General features: G+C 43.5%; 1 protein-coding gene across 1 annotated transcript in view; it reads left to right on the forward strand.

Moving 5' to 3' along the window:
- Positions 1-12,878: 12,878 nt before the first annotated feature.
- Positions 12,879-26,328, forward strand: part of TIAM2 (TIAM Rac1 associated GEF 2) — a gene marked incomplete at its 5' end in the record, with an annotated part of 94,298 nt that continues 80,848 nt past the window's right edge. The window contains 3 exons of the mRNA XM_082481874.1: positions 12,879-14,075; positions 19,996-20,431; positions 25,496-25,668. Coding sequence (XP_082338000.1) covers positions 12,879-14,075; positions 19,996-20,431; positions 25,496-25,668 — 1,806 coding nt within the window. The remainder of the gene's footprint in view (positions 14,076-19,995; positions 20,432-25,495; positions 25,669-26,328) is intronic.

The following is a 26,328-nucleotide window of genomic DNA, read 5'->3' on the forward strand; positions in this document are numbered from 1 at the left end:
CTGTGTGATTCTTGGCTTTAAAACATTCTATAGAACATGTGTTTAACATACAACCTTCATAACATCTTTTTAATCTAGAGTGTTTATATAACCAACCTACTATCCAAGGCACAACTTTTATTTTTAATTCTTCTATGGACTTCTCTGTACATACTACAGTTTGTTTTTACTGCAAAACAGAGATGTTAGGAGCCATTAGGCTAGCAGAGACATTCATTAACACAAGCTACGGAGCTTCTTCTTACTGTATTGAAATAACCTCTGATTTCTTATGTGACCTAGCAGTTGTCTAGAAAATGAGGATAATGACACCCTTCTCCTTCACAGCAATGTTGTTGTGATACATTTATGGAAGACTGTGAGGCACATAAATACTTCACACAGTAATAAGAGATTAGTCTATTGTGTTGAGCATGAAGCTTGCCTGCTCCTTGATCTCCAGAGAATATGTCATTATCAGATTGTCCCAAGTTGGTAACGGCAAGGCAGTGGGTGAGAAAAGGGGGATGAGGTGGATGTGGATACTCAGTTTTGGGGGTGCAATAAAGAAGGACCCGTGAGCTTTACTGTACCAAGGCCTTGTCAGCCTATCCTGCCTGGTCCCCAAGGAGCAAGGCAGGAGGAGGCCCCATGGACAGGGGGAGGCACTTGCAGCAGCCCTGAGATGGGGGATGTTAAAGCTACGTGTAAGTCAAGTAGAAGTCATAAATGTATGCCTTCAACATGTTCTGTCAGTGTGCTAAAAGTAATCAGTTAAGTATGTTAGAGGTGGAAGCAAAAATGAAAGAACCTGGGGGGGTATCAAGTGGAGTCTTGAGAACAAAATTAATGAGTGTTGGTTGGCTTGTCACAAAAAGTGGGAATGCATTGATGAAACTGGCTGATAAAAAGTGGGAGACATAGTAAATACGCAGGCAGATTAGAAATAATGTAGTAAATAGCTGAATGACCCCTAGGACCGGAATGATAAAATGCAGTGAACTTGAAGGAGAAAGTACAGGGTTGAGTGCTTTGTACTAATAGCAAGAATGCCTGTTGACATTTGGGAGTCACCCTCTGAAAATGAAAGAGGAAGGCAATGGACAGCTTTATTATCTGTTGCTGGAAGATTGTGAGGCACTAATGTGATTCAGCTGGGTCTCAGGTTTTGTCAGTCCAGGTATTTTTCGTTGAGTTAGGGAAGAATTACTATTACTGAACAGGGTGCTAGAGAGGCATCTTTGGGAATAGTATTTATACTTCTGAACATTTACCTTTAAGAAAGATAAATTCAACAAGATAGGTGCTGATGAAAGGCTTCTGGGCTGGTTGAAGGCTAACCTTATCTAAGGAATCATTTTGAACGTGTTTTATTTAACCAACTAAGAGGTGGACTCATGGGGGAAATGCAGTACTCTGTGTGAGAAGGGGGGTGGGACCAGAGGCCAACTATTGCTCCTGAGAGAGACCTGGTGCTTTGACTTGTGAGCTGTCCTTGCTTCCACAATAGTCCCAGGACTTGGATCTGGCCCGCTAATGAAATAGTTGGACCACAGCAACACTAAATGAAAAGAATACAACTGTTCCAGGAACAGAAAAAGAAAATAGTCTGCTGGTCACAGAGAGCAAAGTTGTTACCACAACAAGCAGATGTAGAATTAGGAGTATGAGCATAAGTCATTTACTGCTCTATTCAGTTTTACAAAAATTAACCTGGGGAACTTGCTTATGGAGAACTTAATTAAGTTCAGTAGAATTCAAAGGAGTTGACCTTTGCCATGATGAGGAGAGCATATTCAGTGCTAATATTGACAACCTGTGAAGTCTGAGAAAAGATCCAAGTAATTGTTTTCTAGTGGAAGAGTTAACTGGGCTTTGAAGATGAAACAGAATTTTGTTCCAAATTACTCCAAAGCCACAGGGTTCTGGAGTTTCTTCTGTAATGAGAGAGGGTAGTGGACACAGTGAAAGAGAGGTCCACTTCTAGGTGGCAATTCCTATGTTACTGTGCAAGTCGCTACTTCATTTTTGTGGACATAAATATTGATTTGGGGCTTTTGTGGGCTACTAATGATTTATATTATAGTGTTCATGTGTTTCTTTTCAGTTGAATATGTCATCTGCAGTGTAACTTGGCTGTATTTTCACACTTGGCACTTGAATGTGACCCTGCAATTTTATTAGAATATTTGAATAAATGCCTTGCTTTTTGGCTGAGTTTGTCCACCAACTGTTGCTGCAATCAATGAAGTGTTGAGATTTTCTGATAATAAAGCAATTGTTCATGTGCCTAACTGGAGATTTAACAGCCTAGCTCTGTATATTGAAAGTTGTAGTTGTCATTTGCATCTGAAGAGACGCATTTTATCAGAGGTCACTGATTAAAAACCAACTAATTCTCTCCATAGACTAGCATAAAAAGCATGACAAAAGAAAGCAGCAAGGAAGAGAGCTCCAGAGTTTGCGGTTGTATACGTGATGCCCTTGTGCAGGGTCGTTAAACGCGACTGAGAGAGTCACTCTTAAGAGAGGGTTTGCATGACTACAACATTCCCGCTGTGGTTTGGGGAGTTTTTGCCAGGGTGCCTCACACAGGATGTTAGGAATACGTACTCCCTCCTCGCAAGTTAAAAAAAAAAAAAAAAAAAAAAAAAGAAAAGAAAAGAAAAGAAAAAGGCTGGGGGAAAAAAAAAAAACACCAAAACAAAACCAAAAGACCAAAAAAGAAAAAGAGGGGAGACCCTGGCGCTCCCTTTGGGCAAGCAAACCCCTCTCTGCTCAGCAGCCTTCCTCGCAGCTTTCCTGTGGAAGCAGCCGGGCGGCTGAGGAATGCGGGGTCAGACAAGAGCCCAGTCACGGCGTATTCCCCGGCGGCTGCCCCAGCATCGTGGCAAGCCGGCCCGCATAATCGTTTCAGGCGGCCGGTGGAAAACCACCCTCTGGTTAAGTCTGCATCATGCTGTTCCACCAATGGAAAAAATTGAACGGGAGGAGGGTGTGTAGCCTGCAGACAAAAATACATCCAGCTTCGCGCAGGGTCTGTTTTTAGTTCCTAACGGCTGAGCGTTTTGAAGTGTTAGGCACAGTTTCCTGGCGTGCCCAGGGCAGGGGAGAGTCCCTGTGTCTGCGTGTCCGTGTCCCCGCGGCAGAGCTGCGGCGGCCGTGGGGCCGGGAGGCTGACGCCGGCTCCCTGGGGAAGGTAAGCGGGAGTGGAGAAGGGGGGCTTGAGGTGGGGAGGGACCTGCCAGGGGACCCTGGTCCCCCGCTTGCCGGCTGCCGGCCAGACCTGGAGAACTGAAGGAAAAGTAGGGAGAGACTTGGGAAGCCTTTGAAAGCGGAGGGCAGAGGGGGCTGCTGCACTGCCAGGACTTGCGGCCCCCGCGCTGCTTCTGCTGTCGCCGACTGTGCCCAAGATGAATGGTCTTCCTCCAGAAAACAGTTCTCGGTGGTCATCTGTCAAACTCAATTGCCTGAATTGCTAAATAAACCACCACTAGGATCGTTTTACAGCTGTGCTACGACTGGGCTGGATTATTGGTTTTTTTAAGGCAAAGTATGAGAAAGTATGTGTGAGAGTACGACAGTTTCGGCAACGTTAAAGTGATTCTCCTAATACAATATGGTTAACAATCCTTCTGAATCTTTTCTTCTTTATTATTCTGTCTATTGTCACTAATACTTAAAGTAACTTGCAATAAATAGACAGTGTACCCAAGCAAGGGTTATACGTTTGTGAAGTGTTAGAGAAAAAAGTTTCAGTCAACAGTACTACTACCACTGAACAGGGATGGTGTGGAAAAACAGAGCTTCTGCATCTGGCAGAGATAGGTCCTGCACAGGTTTTGATCTTTCTACATAGATTTTCAATACTACGTAGTTTTTTAGTACATAGCTGTATACAGATTGTGAAAATGCGATGCTCTCTGGCACAGAAAAAAAAAAAAAAAAAAAAAAAAAGAGGGAAATGCCCAAGAAATGGAGAAGTGCCCTCTCCTCCTTTTTTTTTTTTTTTTTCTTTTTAAGAGAGGGGTGATTAATTGCTTGTGCAATGCAACTGAAGTTTTTTACTTTGTTTATGCTTGTTGCTGATGTGGTCATGGAGTTAATTTTGTACACTGGTGACTTCATACTTCATTCTGGAAATCATGCATTTCTTTCCCTTTAGGGTGGATGATTTGATAACATTTTACAATGTATAGCAAATTACTACTCAGAGGCAAGGGATAGAAATTTTTTTTATCTGATCACCTTCAACAGGAAAGGACTCTCTGAATAGGGCACTCTGTAGCTGTGAAGGTACAAAGCAAGTGTTTTAGTGGGGAAACCTAATCCTCAGTGTACAATTTTATTCTTTTAATGTGTGAGTAACGTGCTGGTACTATGGGGTACAGGAAAGGAAGGCCTAAGCTGTGTTACTGCTGTAGGGCTCTTGGCATGCAAAAATCAAGATCTGTTTTTAATTTTCCGAGGGACTGCGTCTCAAGTTTACTTCTGGTGTCTAACTCCCAGATCCTCTATCCTCTTCAGGAAGTCCCAGGGCTGAAGGTGGGAAAGCATTTACTTTGGAATCGACATCCTCAGGTGTTTATGAATGTGTAAACTGAGAAGTAGAAAAGACCGTGCCAAATGCAGCATGGTTTGCCCTCGCGCCTGTGGAGCCGGCTGTGTACTAGGTGTCAGGCAGGGAGTCCTGCAGCCACCCCAGCCCCTCTCCCTCAGCCTGAAGCACACTGTCCTACCAGTTGCTGCTGGAAGTTCGTCACTGGTGCCAAAGGTAATTACTTGGTCCAAAAGACTTGGAGGACATCACACCGAAAAGGGTTTCTGGGGGCAGAATAGGTTAACGTCGTTGTCTGGGATTGCTCCTCCTTGCGGCTGTTTGCTTCCCCTTGTGATAGGGTCACCAGCACTGCTCAGGGTATGGTATAGTAAACTGCATCCTAGTCCAAAAATAACCTTTCTCCTACCCTCTCCAAAGCTGATGTTTTGGCACCTACAGTTTTGGGTGGGTACACGTGAGAGAATATCCCCGTAGCTGCCTGCTGACTGTGGTTGTATTTGATAGCATAAGCTGGTTGCTGCTGAGGCAGACAGGAGAGAAGGGCAGATGATCCTGGTGGGGATTTGGGCATCCCAGTTTGACCAGAAAGCCCCAGTCTCACCTCCTGTTGTTATTGTGAGTAAGAAGGACTGAGGCAGAGACCTCTTCAGGAGTTTGTCTGAGCTCAGGCAGGAATTCTGCAGACCTGAGCTTGGTCTCCGAAGTGTTGTTACTCCACAGCCCAGGGCAGCAGAGAGGCTGGAGCTGAGGCTTCCCAGCTTGGAGCATCTCGGCTCCCTTCAGGTCCACCATCCTCCATGCTCGAGGCCCCAGGCCTTGAAATCCCTTGAAAGCACCATGTTGATCTGCATCAGGACCTGCCAGTACGCTTACAACCAGAGTAGGTGGAGAAGAAAAGACCTTTCAGATCACTGAGTTCATTTCCCCTTCGAGGGCAGGAAATAGACCCTTTGACATATCAACTCTTTAACTACTCCAGCTACTGCATTAAGCCAAGATGTGAGCTGGCATTCCTTTTTTTTTTTTTTTTAACGAGCTTAATGGCTTTTATTTAAATGGATGTGCACTTTAGCCATTGTGTATAAATTCAATAACATTTACAAATGGTGAAATTTGTTTTTCCTGCCAAAGAAAAATAAGTCCCCAGAGATTTAGATTGTATCAGCACTGGTGTAATATGATAAGGATCTTCAGGCTTGACTCAACCTTCCATATTGAGCTGACTTGAAAGCTATAGAGCATAATTTAGTTAAGCTGCCAATGACTTGGACCCAGAAGAATGGGTTGAGTAAAAGAAGGAATCGTGTCCCAGGTACAGGATGTGTAATTCTAATGGGATATACCTGTGATTCAGCGTAGACCTGTTGGGATTAATGTTATTTTAAGAGAAGGGACCAGGAAAGGAGATTGTCCCCTTCCTGCTTCACCTGTGAAATTAGAAGTCTATATGCAATGTAGGTATGATTCACAGCATGAAAAGAAGTGTCTGGGGTCATAATGGCTACTTATGTTTAATGAGAAGAACTATTGGGTTTAATTTGATCTGTGAGCTACCACATAGTTCCTAATACAGAAGGCTGTAACTCTAAAGAGACTAATGAGTGAGTGAGGTATTCTGGCTTCAAATTGGATTTTTAAGGCAAAATAGTCCTATTTTTTTTTTAAAGAAATACTTGTGGTGTTTTGGTTATTCATTCTTTGAATACAGTGGTATATAATGCAAAATATCCTGCCAAGAATACCATGGTATAATTATTACGGTATATTTTTGTAATAGGAATGTGATTGAGATTGCAGGAATAAGAAGTCTGCTTCTGATTTGTGGAAGCATGTGCGTAGTTCTAAAAGATACAGTAAATTGTTTCCAGTAAGACACTCCACATTTAATCCAGCTACAGTGTTGTGCTAACCTGCCTGCCTCATTAATTTCACGTATCCATCCATATGCAGCCGCACAGGAAGGTGAGGTCAGGTTCACATTCTAGCATTCTGTATTACTTTCATATTAAAACCCAAAGTAGATTAAAAGTTAATTAAAACTTCAGACCTGTGATTCTATATCCCTATAAGAATTCACTGAGTGCACTGAGTGTTTGCAAAACTTATGAACATGTTAGTATCTGAAAGATAGTTATATACAATTCTAAGACTTTATAAGCTATTTAAAATGGGTGGTGTTTTCACCATTGGGTGGAAGAGAATGTAGAAGTAGTTAGAAAGAAAAAATAGGAATTGCTCAGTCAATTAGAAAAAATACAACCCCCCAAACCCCCTTTTCCTGATGTAAAAAAATGCTAACATAGTTGCTGTAGATCAAAGTCAACAACACTTCTAAGTAGAACTGCCATTAAAAGAAAACAAGTTGGTCATTTCATATAGGGGCTTTGTGTTTTGGTTTTTATTGCTCTGAAATACTTTCAGATTCTCCATTATCCCAGCGCCACAAATCCTGATGACCGTCTCCTGTGGTGCACTTACGTATCACGCACTCAGAGCAGCTGCCTGCGTGAAGACACTGGCGCTGCCTTTTCTCCTCTCCCCCCCTGCTCCCCTCTGCACCGTCCCGCTCTGCCGTGCGCAGTCCAGAGGTGGCCGTGGCAGTCCCGCTCTGCAGCTGGGAGTCCTTACCTGCCCTTGTGGAAGTATGGTCTTCAAACACAGCAGAAAGCATACATGACTCTCTCCCCTTGCCTCATTATTAGAGAGCAGTTGATGGGATATAGAATCATAGATCGTAGAACGGTTTAGGTTGGAAGGGACCTTGAAGATCATCGAGTTCCAACCCCCCTGCCATAGGCAGGGCCACCTCCCACTAGACCAGGTTGCCCAAGGCCACGTCCAGCCTGGCCTTGAACACCTCCAGGGATGGGGCCTCAACAACCTATCTGGGCAACCTGTTCCAGTGCCTCACCACCCTCAAAGTGCCCGTTGCATATAAAGGCCCTTGTGTAAGTATTTTTAACACCACAAAGTGAGCTGAAGCTCTGCCTTTCTTTGGCAGGTGTTTATAGCTATGTGGATGGCTGTGCGGGACTGTGCCCAGTAGTAGGTCCTCAAGAATTGGTCCGATGCCCTCTTGAATGGTACCCCACTGGTGCAGGTAGCAATCCTCCTGATGATGAAGAAAGTCTGAAGAGGTTGTGAGACATAGTTGCTGCTTAAGCTACAAGTAGGAATAAAATACTTGGTTAGCTTATTTCTTTCTTGAATAATTTTCTGTAGTTTCCTCAGGGAAAGGCCTTCTTAAAAAGTTTAAACTGTGTCCTGATGTGTCATTGTAAAAAGTTGAAAAGATGTAGGCTCTTATTTTCTAGAGTTGAGGCAGCTAGCTCTAGCTCTTACCTATTTTCTAGCTCTTAATCCAGCTCTGCTTTTAAAAGCCTTTTTTCTTGTTAAAGACAGGAGGTTTAAAATTTAAGCTCTTCTGCTACACATAAGGAGTTATTGTTCCTGGAAAAGCTGAAGATTCTCATGGCTTCCTGCATTTTTTACTGAGTCCTCACTCAGTGGTGCTAATTTGATGGGATGATGTTATCCTCATCTGAACCAATCCATACTGTTCTTTTCTTCTGTCGTTGTTTTCGCCTTTTTTGCACTGATGCCATGTTTAGTGAGATGAGAATCAAATTCTCTGCACCTCATCAGTAGGTTTTGGGGGAAGCTTCAGCAGGGATTAAATGCTTTCTAGATCACTTATTATACGTCTAACAGTGAAGGTTCATTGTCACCAGCCATCTGGAGGAATAAAGGCATCAAAATACATCAAAGAGATAGCTTTGGTGCATGTGTTATGTCTCATGAGGGTAACTTCTTCATCCAGGCTAAAGCGTAACATCACTACGGCTAACATTAGTTGAGCTCTTAGGACATCCTGGGTGGCGACATTGTCGGTCCCAGTCAGGGAAATCTGCTGAACCTCCCTAGGAAGATACTACCACAATCTCTTGCCCTTTTCTAATTGGTACATGGCCACTGTCTGATGCTACCTGTGGTTGTGGAGCATCCAGCATACGTATGGCTCTGTGCTCGCCTCCCATCAGTCTGGAGCTTGCCATTTTCTGACCTGTAGTTTCAGAATCTCAGCCTGGTTAGTGTGACTGTACTGAAAGTACATATGGGGTGTGTTCCTGCTGTAGCAGATGGGACCAGCGCAGGAGCCCGCCACCCTTGACTCCGATCTCCCACTAATTCATAATATAAAACCTCCTGGTATCTCACAAGCAAACCTAGTACCAGACAGTGTTGTTACGGTTCAGTTTTACTTGTAACATGATTAGTGAGTCAAGCTTGCTAGACCTTTATTTGGAGAGATTAAGGCTGGGGAGGAAAGCACCCGTGCAGTTGCAGAGCACTACTGTACGTGTGCTCACCTTAATCTTAAAAAGCGCATTTTCCCCTCTAGCATTTATAAAGCAGTCTAGCTGCTGTGATATTAATGAGGGAATATAGGTGGCAGGCGCTTCTCCAGAACAGCTCCTGAGCTCGTGTGTTTGTTTTTCGGAGCCAAAAAAGTCTAGGGGAACTTTATGTGGAGAAGCCTAAAGGTGGGGAAACACGTTTTTAGCTCTGGGGTTATGATTTGCGTTAATTATTGGGTGTGGTGGGGATGGTGGGGTTCCCGGATTAGTATGTTTGCATAGCTGTGTTTTTTGAATGTGTCAAGGGGAACCAGGGTGAAGATTACAAACTTCGTTTTTAGGGAATGTGGGTATAATTGAAAGCAAATAAACTCTTAATAATCATCTTCAGGCACACTGAGCTGCTTTCTAAATATACTGATTATAATTGCGGAAAATATTCATAGAAACTGGTTTTGCTCACAAGAAGCATTCATCCCTCAGCACAGGAAGAGAGAAAAGCCCGCTGTCTTCTGCGGTGGTAGGTTGCTGTGAGAAAAGTAGGGGAAGCTGAACTCTGTCCCCTGCACTCTAATTTCCAGTGCTTCCACAATTCAAATAGTGTAAAATGCGTGAGTGTTTGGAGCGAGCGCAGCCGGAGCTCGTCCTCAACCAGCCCCCTGCCCCGCTGTCCCGCTGCCTTTGGGCGCGAGCCGACTCGCTCCGCTCCCCGCCCCCATTGTAATTAGCAGAAAGAAAATCGCTCCGCGCAAGTGCGAGGCAAGAAAAGGCATCGCAGCCGATTTTCAGGGTGACGGTCTTTGTGCAGCCTCGCAGATGCCCCGATTGGTTATCGCAGCGTGCGGGAATGTTTAGCCTGCCGTAGCTTTCTGGACGGCTGGGATGCTGAGGAAAATCCCTCGGGGCCATTTCTATGGGATTTATTGACTGTCCTGTTGTACTGCTGACTGATTCCTGCACAGACCGAGACACTGTTTTGTAGACGTTGTAGCCCCAGATAAATTTATTCGTTCGCCCATTATGTGACCTGTGTATTGGATCAGACACGTACAATGGACCCTGGCAGCAGCAGCTCGAACCTTGACGAATTGAACGCCTATCTTCTGAGGTTCATGACAGCAGCTTGCTCGCTACCTACTCTGTTAAAAGGATTACCTAACCATTGCACAATCACTATGGAGACCAGATGGTCTTTTTGCCTGTTTCTTTAGACAAATTGGGTTCAGTGTTCCCTTATGAATAGATATAAGCCCTTCAAAGCCCCCTTGTTGAATGTACTTTCTGCTCCCAGATGAAGAATTCTGAATGTAAACTCATTGCTTGTTTGTGGTCTGCGTCTCCTGGATCGAGGAAGGCAGTTTTGCTGGGGGTTTGCAATTTGTTCGGCAGCTTGGAGCTTAGGAAGTTTCTGTGTTGTCTTCTGTTTACCTTGAATTGAAAGTGTTTTGTTCAATCCATGTGACGTCTTAAAAACTGTTTACACAAATGGATGCACCTAGCAGCATAGGCAAATCAAACCTGCGAGGCAAGGGTGTCCTAAATAGCAGCCTTCCAAATTGTTAGAGAGAACAAGCAAGTTAAGCAGATTTTTTTTTTCTTTTTGGAGTGTAAGATGAAATTTCTGTGGCATATCCGTTTTGTCAAATATCGTTGTAATAACAGCCATGAATTCGTGTTTATACGTCTGTAGCATCTCTAGCATGATCCAAAAAGATACATCTCTTCAAAGTCATTTATTTGCTTATTATTTTTCTTTTATTTATTTTTCTAGGCTTGCTGTTGAGACTGTTTTTAGTTCTAGCTTGCAGCCTTTACCTTTGTTTTTGGTAAGGTTAGCAAAATACTTAGGTTACCAGTGAATTCCTTTAAATATCTTCCAGGTTCTTATACAGTAAATAGCCACAGAAGGAGTCAAAAAGAGCAAAACTCTGCGTGTTCAAAACAAGTAGTTATTCACTGGAAAATTATGAACAGTAGCCACTGAATTTATGCAGAAAAGAATGTTTATTGGGGGTGGCGTATTAAGAATGGTTTCTAGCTAAAATGTATGTTCCAAAACTGATCTCAAGATCTTGTACAGCTTCTTTTCCACTAAGCGTTTCAGTCCCTAAACTGCTGGTGTGTTCTGTGAGATTCAGCTTCTGTCCTTTTGTTTTGAGTTGCGGCCTTTGTTTGCCAAATGAAGAGCTGATACGTTCAGCTGGTCAGGAAGAACTTGGGTCTTGTTACCTTCTGTAACAAGGTGCGTGCAGTGCCTGGTGCTGCCTTTTTCTTGTTTTACTGGCAGATTAAGTTAAAATCAGAACAAACCTGAAGAGGGAGCTTGCTGGGTGGTTGGTGGAGTGAATTGCGTGGTGGCCTTTCACTGCAAGGGTCATAGTTGGAATCCGGGCATGGGGAAGGATAAACAGATGCTGCGGGACATGGCCGTGATCAGTTTGGTCCCCATTGTAAAGGATCACTGCACAGTCCTGCCATCTGTAATTGGTCTTCCGAAAAGAAAACTGAAGGGGGCTCAGTTGGCCCTAACTTGTCAGTGAGAGCGGAGAAGGACAGAAATAGAAAATAAAACACTTACCCAAACAGTGACTTAATTGTATTAATTCAGTGTCAGTTGTTAAAGTATGTTTATGAAAATGTATGCCTAAAGTCCAGGAATCCCCTTAACCAGACCTCTCTCCTCCATTTGTAACTTCTGTCTGATTGTTTTTGGTATTTGTTTTGTTTACAGCTGGAGTAAAGCGTAAGTTCTATTTGACTGAGAGCCCTTTTTGTGTTTTTGGTGTTTTCTAGGAAGGCTGCATGCAACTCCATCCTGGTTTTGGCAAGTGTAGCGGCTGGCCACGAAGACAATGCAGAGCATGCTAGCTGCTAACCGTGCCCGTGTTTAAGAGTGATCCTACAGGTTAGCTCTTTGTTTTATACTATGCTTTTCATCTAAAAGTGCTAAAGGCTAGAAGTAGGGATGTTAAAACGCATACAAACTCTGGAAGATAAGATTGTGCTTTCGCAATGGCTTATTTTGACAAAATTTTAATGAGGCTGCAGTGAATTCTCCTAAGAGTGATAGTCTGAGATCCGACGTGCAAAGAAGCGACGGAAAAAGCACTTGGATGTTGTTTCTGTAAATTACAAACAGTGGAGATTCACTCCGAGTAACAAAAAGAACAGATCAATCTTTTTTACTTTGGGGTATACTTTGTGTGGGTCCAAAATCTTCACTCATCTCACTGGGGCAATTTGACTGCTCCAGTGCGTGCAATTCACTGTGAATTCAGTAAGAAGCTGAAGAGCGTTTTACTAAGGGAACTATCGAACCGCGCCATACTGAATGAACATAATGCAGTTTTGTGCTGTAATGGAAGATGAGGCTATTTGCTCACCAGGGCTTTTTGTTTGTTTGTTTGTTTGTTTTTCGGTGTGGGCTTTTTTTCCTTTCTCCTGGATTGACTCCATTTAAACACCAAGTTGGGGTTTGCTGAACAGTTTATTGAGGCAACACTTGGTTGCACAGAAACCAGTCAAGCTGAAACTGCAGCGGGCTTGTCTCCTGGCAGAAGGGATTTCTCTGAAAGTACAGTTCACTTTACATCTAAGTTATGATTATCTTGCTGTCTCCCTTTCATTATGCCATTGTTCTTGGGAGCCAGAGATTTTGTAAGTTATAAGAAAAGGATGTTGCCAAGGGTGTGGGTGGAGAAGGGTGTTGACATGATTTCAATGGAGCTAGATTCCAGCTTTATAACAGAGGGGTAATGAGCCGTACAGAGAATAGGGTTTCCTAGCCTGCCCCTAAAATAAGTTCAGTTACGAATTTAATGTTGTAAATGGCTAGTTAATGGCTTTTTTCCCCGAAACAATTGTTTCATATCGTTTTTTAAAAAGGCACTTTCCTGTGTAGACGGTAAAAATGGTCTGTTACTTTTCGCTCTGTCTTCTAGCTATTGTTTCTAATGGAACTCTTCTTAATTTAGTGGAAAATGGGGAATTCAGAAAGCCAGTACAGTCTTCAGGGATCAAAAAATCATGCTGCTGCTACAGCGGGTGCCAAGCAGAAGCCTTGCTCTCTGAAGATTCGCAGCGTTCACGCTAAAGATGAAAAGTCTTGCTCTATGCATGGATGGGGACATACCAGTAGTGGCTCAAACTACAAATCGAGGTCCCTTGCCAGAAGCTGCCTTTCGCACTTCAAGAGTAATCAGCCTTATGCGTCGAGGCTTGGTGACACTGTGGTGAAAGTCTCTAAAAGCAATGCCCATGCCAAACACAGGACGAACGCCTCAGGGGACTACTGCCAAGGAAATAACACGGTGTTTTTGCCCGAAAACGGTTTCCACTATATTGGCCTTCAAGCTGGAAGTAATCACGCTGCCTCTCGAGAATGTAATGGACACATTTTAAATTGCTACGGCAAGAACGAGAGTCTTGCATCAACCTCCCCATCAGAGGACAGGAGGAGTCCAAAAGTTCTCATTAAAACACTGGGCAAGCTGGACGGTTGCTTGAGGGTCGAGTTCCACAACAGCAGCAACAGCAAGGTACCAACTGAGGAGTCCAGTGGACCGGTCCAGTTGCTGAGGTATTCGCCTGCCTTGGAATCTAAGCCGAATAACCTGCTTGATGTCAGGAGGAACTCCAGCGCAGACTGTTCTTCAAGCCATCGTCTGTCACCTACTGATTCAAGGCTTCGATCTAGTAAAGGAAGCTCCCTCAGCTCCGAGTCTTCATGGTACGACTCTCTCTGGGGAAATGCTGGGGATATCAATGAGTTGGATGGTCCGTATTTGACCAGGAGCACTCCAGATACAAGCATTCATGCCAGTTTCCCAGCAAGCGACAACAAGAAGTCCTTCAACCAAAGTTCATCTCTTTCCTCCCTCCGAGATCTCTATAAGGATACAAATTTGGAAAGCACTCCTCCACCTGGGATCAGGCTGTCTGATGAGTATATTGACACTCATGGTAGCCTAAGCAACCGTGTCTCGTTTGCCTCAGACATTGATGTTCCCTCCAGGGTAGAGCAGGGAAGCCCTGCACATTACTCCTCCTACACGCTCCCATGCAGAAAGTCCAAGCCCCTCAGTGAGGATGCGTCCAAGAAGGATACGTTAAAAAACCGAATGCGACGCATCAGTGACTGGACCGGAAGTCTCTCGAGGAAGAAGAGGAAGCTCCAGGTATGTGCAAACACCAGCCTAAGAGCCTGAAAGTTGGTTTGTAGATTTCTCTTATAAACGTGATTGCACCTGGTTTGTCTTTCTCACAGGATAATTACTTGCTAATCTTGTTTAGTAATTTGTGGAGTTCTGAGAAGTATTGCATCCCTGGAGCTGTCTGAAATGTCAACAACAAAAAAACATATACGTTTGTGTGTGCGCAAAATTTCCCTTCCTATTTGTTCACCTTCTTAGCTAACTCCAGTCTCTGCAGCCTAATCTCTTGGTGAATTAGCTTTCAGAAATCCTTGCGTTACTTAAAAAGTGCCTTGGAGTTTTTAAGCCTTCTCTTTATTTCAGCTGTGAAAATATAACCTAGATATCATATATATGCTATGAATCGGCATACGTTGTCTAAAGAGTGTGGAAGGAGCCGTAGAAGAAGGATGTTATAAGTATCTTTGCAGGTATTGCCTATTTGTATTGGTTTCACCACTCACTTTGGTTTCACTGTCGGTCCATCTCTAGCATGGTGAGCAACTGTAGAGTATCGACCAGAGCAGCTGGCTCTGCCTCCACCTCCTCTGAAGGCATTGCATGGAGCGCCCTCCACCTTCCTGCGTGTCAGCTTAATTCACCAGATGGAAAAGCTTGAGGAGACGGTGGTGTGAAGAAGGAGATGGGAGGAGGGCAAGAGGGAGGGAAAGGATGTTTCTTTAGAAGAATTTAAGGCTAATCCCATTAACAGGAGTTTAGGATGCCTGTGGTCAGGAATGAAATTCTCGTCTCTAGCTGTAGGCCCCAGAACTGGCTCTTTAAATGCCAGACTGTGCCTGGACTTCTGCACGTGAGTTTCAAGCTGAGACGGAGGACAAAGACTGGTTTTGCTTTTGGTTTGGATTTTTTTTTTTTTTTTTTTTAAATCTTCCCTAGTGTTTCTCATACAGGAACCACTGTGCTTCCCTAAATGCAGGATCTGCTCTCTTTCAGCAACGTTGGGGTGCTGGCCACTTCAGAAGGGAGCGGAGAGTGAAGGGAACAACTACTTCTGCAAGTTAGGCAGCAGCTAAGCAGTATATCGTAACGCATGCTTTATGTAGCATGTAGAGCAAAGGCTGTCTCCCGCGGTGGAAATTTGGACAGGTATCGTGCTTAACAGGCATCTCTCATTGCAATGTAAAATTCCGACAGACACTTAGGCTCAGAAATGAGGTCAGAGTAAGGTTTGCCGGCATAAATCCTAGGAAACGGCTACTAACTGGGAAAATGAAAATGAAAGCCGTTTATTTGGATCACTTCTTTTGTGAGCTGGTGCTCATGTGTTTTATCAGATGCTGTCTTTTCACCTTCTTACTCGGCCGTGAAAGAGAGGGTAGAAAATCTGGAAGCAGTGAAGAGCCTCAGCACCTTGTGCCAGGATTCTTCACCGGTTTTGACGTCTGTAGCTGTTCTGGATTTTACAGCCAGGCTTTACATATGATTTCTGCATCCCAGACCTTTGCCATGTATTACTTAGTTATGACATTGTCAGAATGGTATTTGTGGTGCACGCTTCATAGCTGTTTTGAATTCACTGTGCAGCGAACTGACTTCAGACACAGCAAGGAAATTTGGCCGGCGAGATTGCATCGAACTTGAATCTGATTCTGGTAGAAGGAAATCAGCCCTAGTTCCAAAAATGGTGATTTCTTAGAAAAAAGGCATAGGAAATAGTTAGTCATTGATTTTTATCGCACAAGTATCCAGCGACAGGAAGGATAAGAGGGGTCGCGAAGGATTTATGATTTTTGCTTTCCTCGTGAGGCTTGGCCAGCTCCTCTCCGCCTCGCACGCTTTGAGGAACCTGCCGTCTCTTCTGGGGGTTGCTGTGTTGTAGTTTGCTAACGATTATACTCTCACTGGGTCCTTGGACTTAAAAATACAGAAGTACTGTGCACGGTTATGATCTTTCAAGTGGTTAGTCCCTGTTCATAGGACTGTTCATCGTGGCGATTGTAGCCTTCGTGCTTTGCTGTGAACGACGTGTCCCTTCCTCAGTACATTACTAATAACTGATTGTGAGTCACTTGGGCTGTACGCAGGGGAAAGCTGGAATATTTCCCTATCAGTATGCCGGAGCGCCGGTGCTGGCTGGGTGGATAGGTCCCTCCGGCTGCCCCAGCGGGAACAAGTCAGCCAAACCTCCTGCTTCACGGGGGCGCAGGACCAGGAGTCACAGGCCCGGGATATTGAGGCCAGTCCCTTGCCACGAGAAAGGCGGTAGAGCGTAATCCCCTTTGTGAACAAATTGCAGCTTAAAATCAAGTGGGCTTTTCCCCATCTCGAAGGCTGTTTTCCAACCCTCTTACTCTGATGGTAGCTAATTTGCAGACTAAATGTAGTCCTGGCCAGTTTGTTCTGATGCCAGTATTGTCTGTTGCATTAGTTATCCTTCCCTATCACGTAATCTGTTACAATTTATTTAAAGGGACAAATGGTATCTCTTCTCGGCCAGTGTTTGTGGGGCTATGCAGACTCTATTTGGTCTCCTGGCTTAAGATAGGAAGTCTGTTTCCTTTTCATTCTGGCACCATTCCTCTGCACCTGTTTTAAATCATCCATAAACAGATTTGGATATGGGATATTCCAGAGGAGCCCTTGGCTGTGCCCTGTCCAGTGACTTGGATATTTCCTTATGTCTAACTTGATCTGATACATGATCCGATATATCCTGGAATTGAGTTTGCCTTTCTAATAACGGTCTCATGTCAAGACTTGCAGTCATTCTGTGCCATGGCCCAGCTTCTGTTGCATGAGGGTGTCCTAATGCTTTGAGCAACCTGGTCTAGTGGGAGGTGTCCCTGCCCATGGCAGGGGGGTTGGAATTAGGTGATCTTTAAGGTCCCTTCCAACCCAAACCATTCTATGATTCTATGACCACTGGTACGCTGCTGAGTGGCATGTCGTCATTTAGTTTAATCCTTGCTGAAACGGCATTGGGGAGATGCTGTATCACAATACAGCAAGGTATATGGGATGCATGTGAGACCAGCAGACAGAATTTAGGCAGCCTTGTTGCACGGTTGGCCACTGCGAAAGGTGGTACTGTAAACTCAGTGTGCAACTGTATAACATGGACAAAATGAGCAAACGCTGTGTAAACTGAAGATCCAGCCACCAGAAACAGCTGCTGCAGATAGGTTCTTCAATGAAGAAAGTAGCCTCTTTATGAGAATAATTTCTGAAATTTCCTGACTTTATAAGCTTGAAGTGTGATGTAAAGAGAATTTAAAAGAAAAGTACATTGAGACAACCTCTTTATTTGGCTTGAAAACTGGTATTAGATTCTACTTTTGGCTTCGGTCCTAATGAACTTAGCAGGCTGCATTGTTTCCTGCGCTGTTCTTTACAGCTAATTATTACATGCGTCACTTTGTCTAATTGCTATCTTAGTTAGATACTTTATATTTTGCATTATCTATAACTATTCCAGGGTGTATCTCAGGCTTTGAGAGATATGCTTGAATGCAGCAGAAACAGTGGTAGTTTTCTATCATTGCTAGATGCGACAGAGAGAAAACGAGCAGAAAGTCACCTGGCAGGGAAACCACTGCCAGCAGCAACTTGGGTCAGACCTTTTCAGTGGTGACCAGGTACTTCCACAGTGGCAACCTCCCTGAGGACCAGCAGAGACCGTGTGACTCTGCCAACTCTGTTCTTTAAAAAAAAACCAACACCACGATGTTGTTATGGTGAAGTGTATATACACGTTTTGGATCCTGTGTCCATTTACTCCACTGTGGTACTTGCTCATTTCTACCCTTTCTGTGTGTGCGGAGAATATGTAGGATGTGGTTAACGGCTGTTCATGAACAGATTGTATCCCATGCTTGTTGTTCTAGTAGTTGGCCCTTCATAGCAGACACCTTCTTATGTGTGCATCTCGTGTTGTTTTTCTTGTGCTTTGGGACTGAAAGAAATACGTATTCTTAATAAACTGTATGTTCATGTTTTCTAGAGGCACTGGCAGTTACTGGAGAATGGTCAAACAATTAAAATACAGGATTTTGGCATGCAAATACGGTGACAGTACTTAAAAAGAGGGTGGAGAAAACTTCCAGTTTCCCACCGAACTGCAGATGGCCGGGGCAATTGTGTGGGATCACGTTGTACAGTCGCTTTTATGGGCATAAACACATTACGTGCATGATTATTCCTCCCCCCTCTCCCAGCCCCAACTTCCCTCCCTTTACCATATAAGAAGTAAAACTGTTGATGTTTAGGGAGTTACTCTCTGAGAATGCTGATTATCACTCTGCAAGGAAGGTGCTCCATCACCAGGAGAACTGGGTCTGTGTCGCTGGACACAGTGATCTGAAAAGCCAGACTCGAACTTCAATGTACCATAAAAGAGAACGTGGGTTTCAGTTAAAACTGGCTTTTGCGAGGCCATGACCGGCAGTGTCCTGCTGCTGGAGAAGTGGCTTGTCTGGCGACGCCTGGGAGGGCGCGCGCCCCCGCTGTTGCTCTTGGCCGCACACTAGAGATTGCGATGCTATCAAAACATGGCACAGCTTTTCCGCTGCAGTTCTGAAGAGCATCTAGTAGGAAGCAAAGGAACAAAAAAGTAGTGGCTTTCAAAGCTGCTGGTGAGAGCAGCTCACAGGAGAGCAAGGTTTGTTTACTTTATTCGTGTACAGAAGTCTGTGAGCAAATAAATGCTTTTGGAGAGGCAGTCTAAACTTGGAAGAATAGCTTTATTATTACTGAGGGTAATAGCTTCACTTCTTGAATTGTTTATAGCCACCTCCTCTCTTCCCTCACACTTTTACTGCAAAAGGCAGCGGGGTTTTTGTGTTGTATGTTCTTAAATCTTGGTTGCTTTTAAATAGCATCAGCAACGCGTGAGTTGGGAAGACAGTAAACGGCTTCTTATGATGGATGATGTGGTTCTCGACAGCAAAGGTAGTCCAAGGAGCTCTGTTTGGGTAGTACGAAAATGTAGTCAGCACATTACTGGGAAGGGCTTAAGAAAGAAAAGGCCCAGTCTTCCAACAAGGTCCCAAGTCGACAAGCAGTGGCACGAAGTGGGCCTACATTAGCATCCGTATCACGAGGCAAAGTTGAAGTCATGACATCAGGTCTGAGCATTTCAATTAAATTGGCCAGCCCTCTCAACACAAGGGAAGGAGTTGCACAATACAATTAGGGGAAAGGCCCCTTGGCTCTCGACAAGATAGTCAAGCTCCCGGGGGGTTTCCAGCAAGTCAGAAAATACACACCTCTGCAGTCTGGAGACTGGATTCATGCCACTCAGCAAGCACATCTTTCTTTTTTTAAATCACATCTTCTGTTAGATTAGATTTTTGTCTATTGGTCAATACTAACAAGATTAAAATATTCTCAACTTTTGACCTCTTTTGTGTTGGTTAAGCACAGTTTATACGACAAATAGAAAGTGGAGGTAAAGTCAGCCTAGCTGTGCTGACACTAAATGTCGCTGCCTTGCACAAATGAAGTGTCACCAAAGTATTGGAAACCCTGTAATAATAAAGAAACTTGTTGTGACACTATTCCCGCTTGTACTCAGACAGACATGTAAGCGGTGCTGTATGGGTTTCAGCTGGAGGATGTGGTTGTCTCCTGGAGTCCATCAAGTTTCAGCCAGTAGAAGCCCCAGTAGCAGTGAATTTGGAGATTACTCGCAGGTGTCTGGGTTACCAAAGCTCGCAGACTTAGTGATTAGGGTTTAATGGGGTTCTGCTGAGAAAACTGTGAGTGGCGGCACCAACCATGTCAGTGGCTGCCGAGGCAAAGCCTGTGATGTAATGGTGAAAAGAGGTGGACCTTGATGAAGGAACTGGCCGTGGCTAAACATGAAACAAATTTAAATGCCAAATGAGGTGTGTATTTTCATCATAGCTCTGGTGACTGATCTCTGGCAATTTCCTTTTTTGTGCAGGAGCCAAAGTGTAAAGATGGGAGTGAATACTTTGACAGCAGAATGGACAACTTCAGCACAGACACACTGGCACCATCACAGCTCTCTGCTTTGCTGTGGTCACCTGGCTCCAGCCATGTCCTGTCCCAGAGGAGTGAGTCCACCAATGCTGTCAGCAGCGATGCCCTGAGGCAGAACATTTACGAAAACTTCATGCGGGAGCTGGAGATGAGTAGGACGAACCTGGAGAATACCGAGACCTCGTCAGAAACGGAGGACTCCAGTGGCGAGTCCCTCAGCTCCTTGGAGCAGCTGGATTTGTTGTATGAGAAAGAGCAAGGAGTGGTGCGCAAGGCAGGGTGGCTGTTCTTCAAACCCCTGGTGACCCTGCAGAAGGAGAAGAAGCTGGAGCTGGTCACACGGCGGAAGTGGAAGCAGTACTGGGTCACGCTCAAAGGTAAACCACCGTGTTGCTCCTTCGGCTTGGCGGCAGCAGTTGTTTTCCTTGCATCTCAGCAACTTTTCATGCATGCTGGTTTCTGTTAGCAGGTTTAGTAGGATCAGAAATTCATGCCTAACTTTACACCGTCTACCCACACCCTAAAGTGGAGCATGTGCCTAAGCAGCGCACTGAATCAAGGTGGTGCTTGTGTCTTTTGTATTTCACGTGCAGCCTTGTGTTTCATACTATAATGGGAATTATTTCGTCTGACTTCCCAGTTTCTGTACTCATGCAGAATTGGGGGTTTAGAAGATGCTTTTGGATGTTTGGAGGTCAAAGACCAAATTGAACCAAAACTGAGAAAAACACAGAAGTTACACCTCTGTCTCAGGGGGAAGTCAAAATTTAAGGATCAGGAGAAGTCCCTGCTGCCCGGTTCCCTGTCACAGGCACACAGTTCCTTGGGCTCTGCTATGAGGTTTACTTAAAGTTGGGGTAAGTTAATGTAAAAACGGTCAGTTCATTTCCAGTGCTTCATGTTGGCCACATAACGAAGAGGTGAACTCCCCGTGCCAGAGCATTTGCACAGAAAAGTGTGTGATTCCGGGGAGAGGAGGCCGAAGCAGCAGCAGGGGAAGCCCGAGGCTTAGCTGCCAGGGACTGCTCCCAGGGCTCCCTGGGAGCCCACCAGTCTCACTTCTTTCCCTGGATGGTCTTTCACCTTGCCCACTCTCCACAGTACCAACCTCTTCTGGCTTTTGGCATGCCCATCTTCCCCGGCTGCTCCGGCTGTAAAAGAGCCCCATGGGAAGGAAACCCACTTAAAAGGGGCTGCTGCTACTGGGCTGTGGTGGGATCGCTGTGCATTGATGGCTCAGGGTAATCGAGCAGGTAGGTGCGCCGCGAGAAGTGTACGGGTGTCAGGAAGTGTGAGAAGGAAAATAACATCTATTGTGGGGAGGAAGAGGAGTTTAATGGGTGAGTTCATAGGCTTTTTTATTTTTTTCTTCTTTGAATTGCATCCAAAGGATTTGCCTTTCAGTAAATATAATGCTAAGTTAATGAGTAAGGAAATGATCAAACTTAATAATTTCCTAGCATTTCTGGGACTGGAGGAGAGAAAATAACAACTTTCCCACAAGTTGCCCTTTTCAAAATTCTGCATGGGTGTAGACCTGAAGAAAAATGAACAGCAAACAGCAAGTGCTGGGAATGTTGTCCTTGATAGTGCTGATTTAAAAGAAGCAAACTCACAAGAATGTAGCAATTCTGCCTAATAATTCAGAGACCTGTTATCAAGGGATCAAAAGGTAGGCAGTCTTAACAGTTTAAATCACTTATCCTGATCATCAGATAGCATGATTCATGCATGGAAGCAGTGTATACAAAGGGGAAAAAAATCTGAATGCCGCCCTCTTATTGTATGTGTTTGCATTATGGAGTATGAATATGAGTTTGATCTGCCTCTTCTAAGATTCAAGTAGTTTCTAAACAATCCTATCAAAACTCTAAACTGAAATACATTATACACTAGTAGTTTGTGCATTTCTGCGATAACAAAGCTCTGGGAAGTAATTTAGGTGCTTCCTGTTTGGTTCTTTGCTATAGTATTGGTTTATTGGTGACCTTGAACAAGTCATGTTCCCCTCTTGCTACCTGAATTTCCCCAGCTATAAAAAAGGAATAATAAAATTCTTTGTAAAAAGCTTTATTAACTTCTAACATTATAAGAAGTATTAGATACACACTTTTTACTTCAGATGTGTGATATGGCTGCATTCACCGTGTAGAATCTCTTCCGCTTTGTTAGCTGTGTTACATGTACATTCCTCATTTCCTTGATCTCGTACCTTTATTGTCCTGTGGAGACTCCTGATGCCAAAATAAACTTGCCTGTCTGGATATCAAGGCGTAGTTCTGTTTTCATAATACGCTATATCAAGATCAAGGCACTTGCTTTGGTTCTTCTTACACGAGGTTTTGAATAAATCTGTATTTAATTTGTTCTTGAAGTTTAAATAGCCAAGATATTTTAAAATATGACTTAAAATAGCCACATATGCAAATGGAGAACAGCATGTTTCTTTGCACTCTGTTGAGATGTGTTTAATTATAAATATGCAGAAGGTTTATAACCATCTGGTTACCTGCCAGACTTCAAAGTATACATGTCCTGAGGCCTCTGCTCTACTTTCAGGGCCACCAAGACCTGAGCTTGAATAGTAACCCTTTAACAAGAGGAATTCTCTTTTCCATCTGTCCTGTCTAATTAGTTTATTTTAACGAGGGGAACTGCTTTCCCATTGCCCTCCCCCTTCAATTAAAGTTTTGATTAAAATACTTGGATGATAATCAGTCCCAGTGGGTCTGTCAGAGTTTATGAAACTAGCTGCTTCCAGGGATCCCTTGGCTTGACCCAAAGATATACCTGGGGTGCCATACACCTGAACACACAGGCACGCCCTTCGTTTTTACGCCCGTATAAACTGTCAGGATAAAAACCAGTGTATCTTTAGTTGCCTTTTTTTGATAACACATAGGGGAAATATAGGAGTTTAAAATAGAACTTAATTTGCACTTTGCTAAAATGCAGAAGTGGAAGTGGTTGTACAGTCCTGCTGCTGAATGCAAGGGGGTACTTGGTTTAGTTGGTTTAGTTTGCCCTGTTATGTTGGAGTGGTGACAGAAGAGCCGTGCCTGATATGCAGAGCGTAACAAACCGTATCCTTCTTTTCCAACTGCAGAGATCTCCAAGTGTTTCTGTGTCATAAAGAAGATCAAGGGAGGGCTGCTAAGGGGAAAGGATAGGACCAACTCTATAAGATTTGCTCTTACCCTAAATATTCTGCCAGTTACTCTAGACAGTAATAGGAAAAGGTGCGCTTAATTAGAGGCATTTCTATTTATTGGATTCCTTCCTTTGAAAGCGCTTCAGTGATCAGATAATTTGGTCGGTAACCTCTGCTACATATATCCCTTTTTCTTGTAACTGTTATACATTTCTTGGCCCTGGGGAATGTGGTGGAATACAGGATCTCACTTTTCATACGCTTTAGATTTGGGCTGCATAAGGACCAGTGTATTCCACCTAATCACTTTTCCCAGCCCTTTCATAAACTCTAGTAGTCTCAGCTTTCCCCCTTACCAGACAGAAGCATACAATAAACCTTGATTTGGGTTCTGATTTCAGATTTGACCTTTGAGGAAGCTCCCCTTGAATTTACATGGCTTTGGATGATGTGTCTGGGATTTTTAATACAGCGTTAAGTGTAAATGTTAGAGACGTTACTAAAATAGCGGTTGAACTCTGTTTTTACCTAGCTATTTTAAAAGCATCCACAGAGGAAGCATTTTTGTTTTGCAGTTTTTGCTATGTCCCCTTGATAGGCACTTTGTAGGTGTATTTGCATGTGCATACGTACACACAGTGTGTCACACGGAGAAACACCAACAGCCTGAAAATCAGCAAGTCAGCCCAAATCTTCAGTTTTGGTGCTGCCCTGTGTTGTGGTACCTCTTTGATTTGAAGGAAAAACAACAACAAAAAGCAGGCTAGAGAGATGACAACGCTGTAGCCCTAACAAACTTAATCCTTGTATTGGCTGAATTTCAAGTCCTCTGCTGAATATGTATAAGGCTTACAGCAGTAATATATTCATAGATTACTAGGCCCTAAGGGGCCACTGGGATCATTTAGTCTGACTTGCTATGTAATGCAGCCATAGGTCTTCTGTAAATTAATTCCTGAATTAATTTGAGCATAGCTTTTTGGAGAAGGCTTGCCTTGCTGGAGGATCCACCATCAGCCTCAGGTTTTTCTAACTGCTTAGGTTATCCTCGGTTTTCAAAATGTATTTATGGTACCTGGTCTTAGTTCTTCCAGGTTAAACATTCAGCCGTAATATAGTATTGATTTATCTTCCAAATTAAAAAAAAGGCACCAAACCCTCAGTTATTAAACTGCTGTTACCCAGGGGTGAAAGTGAGGTTTATTTACTTATTTTCTCTGGATGCACAACTAACCTAAGACATTATTGAGAAATCTAGTTTATAACTGGATTATTTTAGTAATGCAGTTCAGTCTCTGACCCTTTGAACAGGCAAATCAGTGCATCTCAGAGGACAGTGGATTGTAACGGGAGGCAGGAATGAAAGGCTGGTGGGGATGGAGGGGACAGACCCTTCTTGAGGCAGCTTCACTGCCAAAGGCAAGATGGCACTGTAGTCATACTGCTGGGGCCTGGGATCAAGTCTCCTCTGCTGTCCTCCAGAAGTAATTCCTCTTCTTACATTCAGGATTGTCATCGTCAAGGATGAAGTTCTTTTTCTGGATGCAAGTTTTGTACCTTAGATGTTACACTGTCTATAAGACTGAACATGCTCAAACTAAACCCCTTTAAACTGTTTTAAATTATTCAGTGTTATCTTAGTTTCCAATTTGCAGGAAGATTCAAGGAAATACAGTTTAAATTTGAGAAGTTTATTCACTAAGCACGTTGTTTGAAGACAAAAGTTTCTGCAAATCTTTTCAACAAATACAAAGATTTCTTAGTGGCTGTTATGAGACAGTTGGTTCAATTTAATAAAGAAAGTCCAAAGCCGATTTAACTAAGCAGGAATTAATCTTTTCTAAATGCTTTAACATTTTAATAGACTGAGTTTATTCATAGAACCACAGAATGGTTTGGGTCGGAAGGGACCTTTAAAGATATCTAGTCCAACCCCCCTGCCATGGGCAGGGACATCTTTCACTAGATCAGGTTACTCAAACCCCATGCAATCTGACCTTGAACACTTCCATGTTGGTGTATCTTGGTTTATTTTTTTAAGTCCATGGATGTTTGTTGTATCCCTATTAGATGTCTGTTCCAACTTCTCATTGGCAAATTCTTCATTAACTTTGCCTGTTTTCCAGTTTAGAAGTTCCTCCTTTTTTCTGTTTCAAAAGAGGGGCAGAACTGATGTTCCCTGTCACTGAAGGGTGTCTTAATTCACAAAAGCATTAATATAAGAGAATTCAAATGGGAGATCCAGAACTTACTTCCTCCTCACGGTTTTTTGTTTCTCTGAACTGCAAAGGTTGCACTCTGCTGTTTTATGAGACCTATGGAAGGAACTCAATGGAGCAGAGCAGTTTGCCTCGATACGCCCTGTTTGCAGAAGACAGTATAGTTCAGTCTGTTCCAGAACATCCCAAGAAAGAAAACGTGTTCTGTCTCAGCAATTCTTTTGGAGATGTCTACCTATTTCAGGTAACAGTATGCATACATAACTTTGTGCTTGTTTTCCATTTTAGGATGAGTTTGTGAGTATGCACGTGTATGTATATCATTGTATATACACATGCACACACACATCATGCTTGTGCCTTTGACTTAAAAATAATAGCAGAATTACACTATTACACTCTACTATTATAATATTGATTTAAGTGTATCATTTGACTTCAGATGTATGATATTACACCAGTTGGCTCAGTGAGTTATGGTTCAGAAATAAAAAGAACAAAGATCACAAATCTGCAAGGCACTTTTGGTACCTGGTTGTTACAAGCTTCTAGAAAATCATCTTTATTATCAATTTTTTTCACGTGTATTAGCATTCCACCCTTACAGAATGGTGTGCTCAAGCCTGAATCTGCTAGCCTCAAAGAGAGTTTGCTTGAGCAAGATGTTCAAAAAAGAAGGCTAAAAATAATCTAAAGATCTTGGCTGCTTAACTGCACCGCTGGAAATGTTAACAAAGAGCAGTATTATGTGGAACTGCCTGCATAGAAACATGTTGATTCATAGGCACACTTGTAAATATCTCCAGAGACACTTTGTGCAGATGTATTCTCTTTACCTGGCTGTCCTCTCTCCACTAACTTGACACTTTTTAAGTAAACAAACGCCTCTCCTCAGACCTTACTT

This window comes from Vanellus vanellus (genome assembly GCF_965231255.1).
Source record: "Vanellus vanellus genome assembly, chromosome: 3".
Lineage (NCBI taxonomy): Eukaryota > Metazoa > Chordata > Aves > Charadriiformes > Charadriidae > Vanellus > Vanellus vanellus.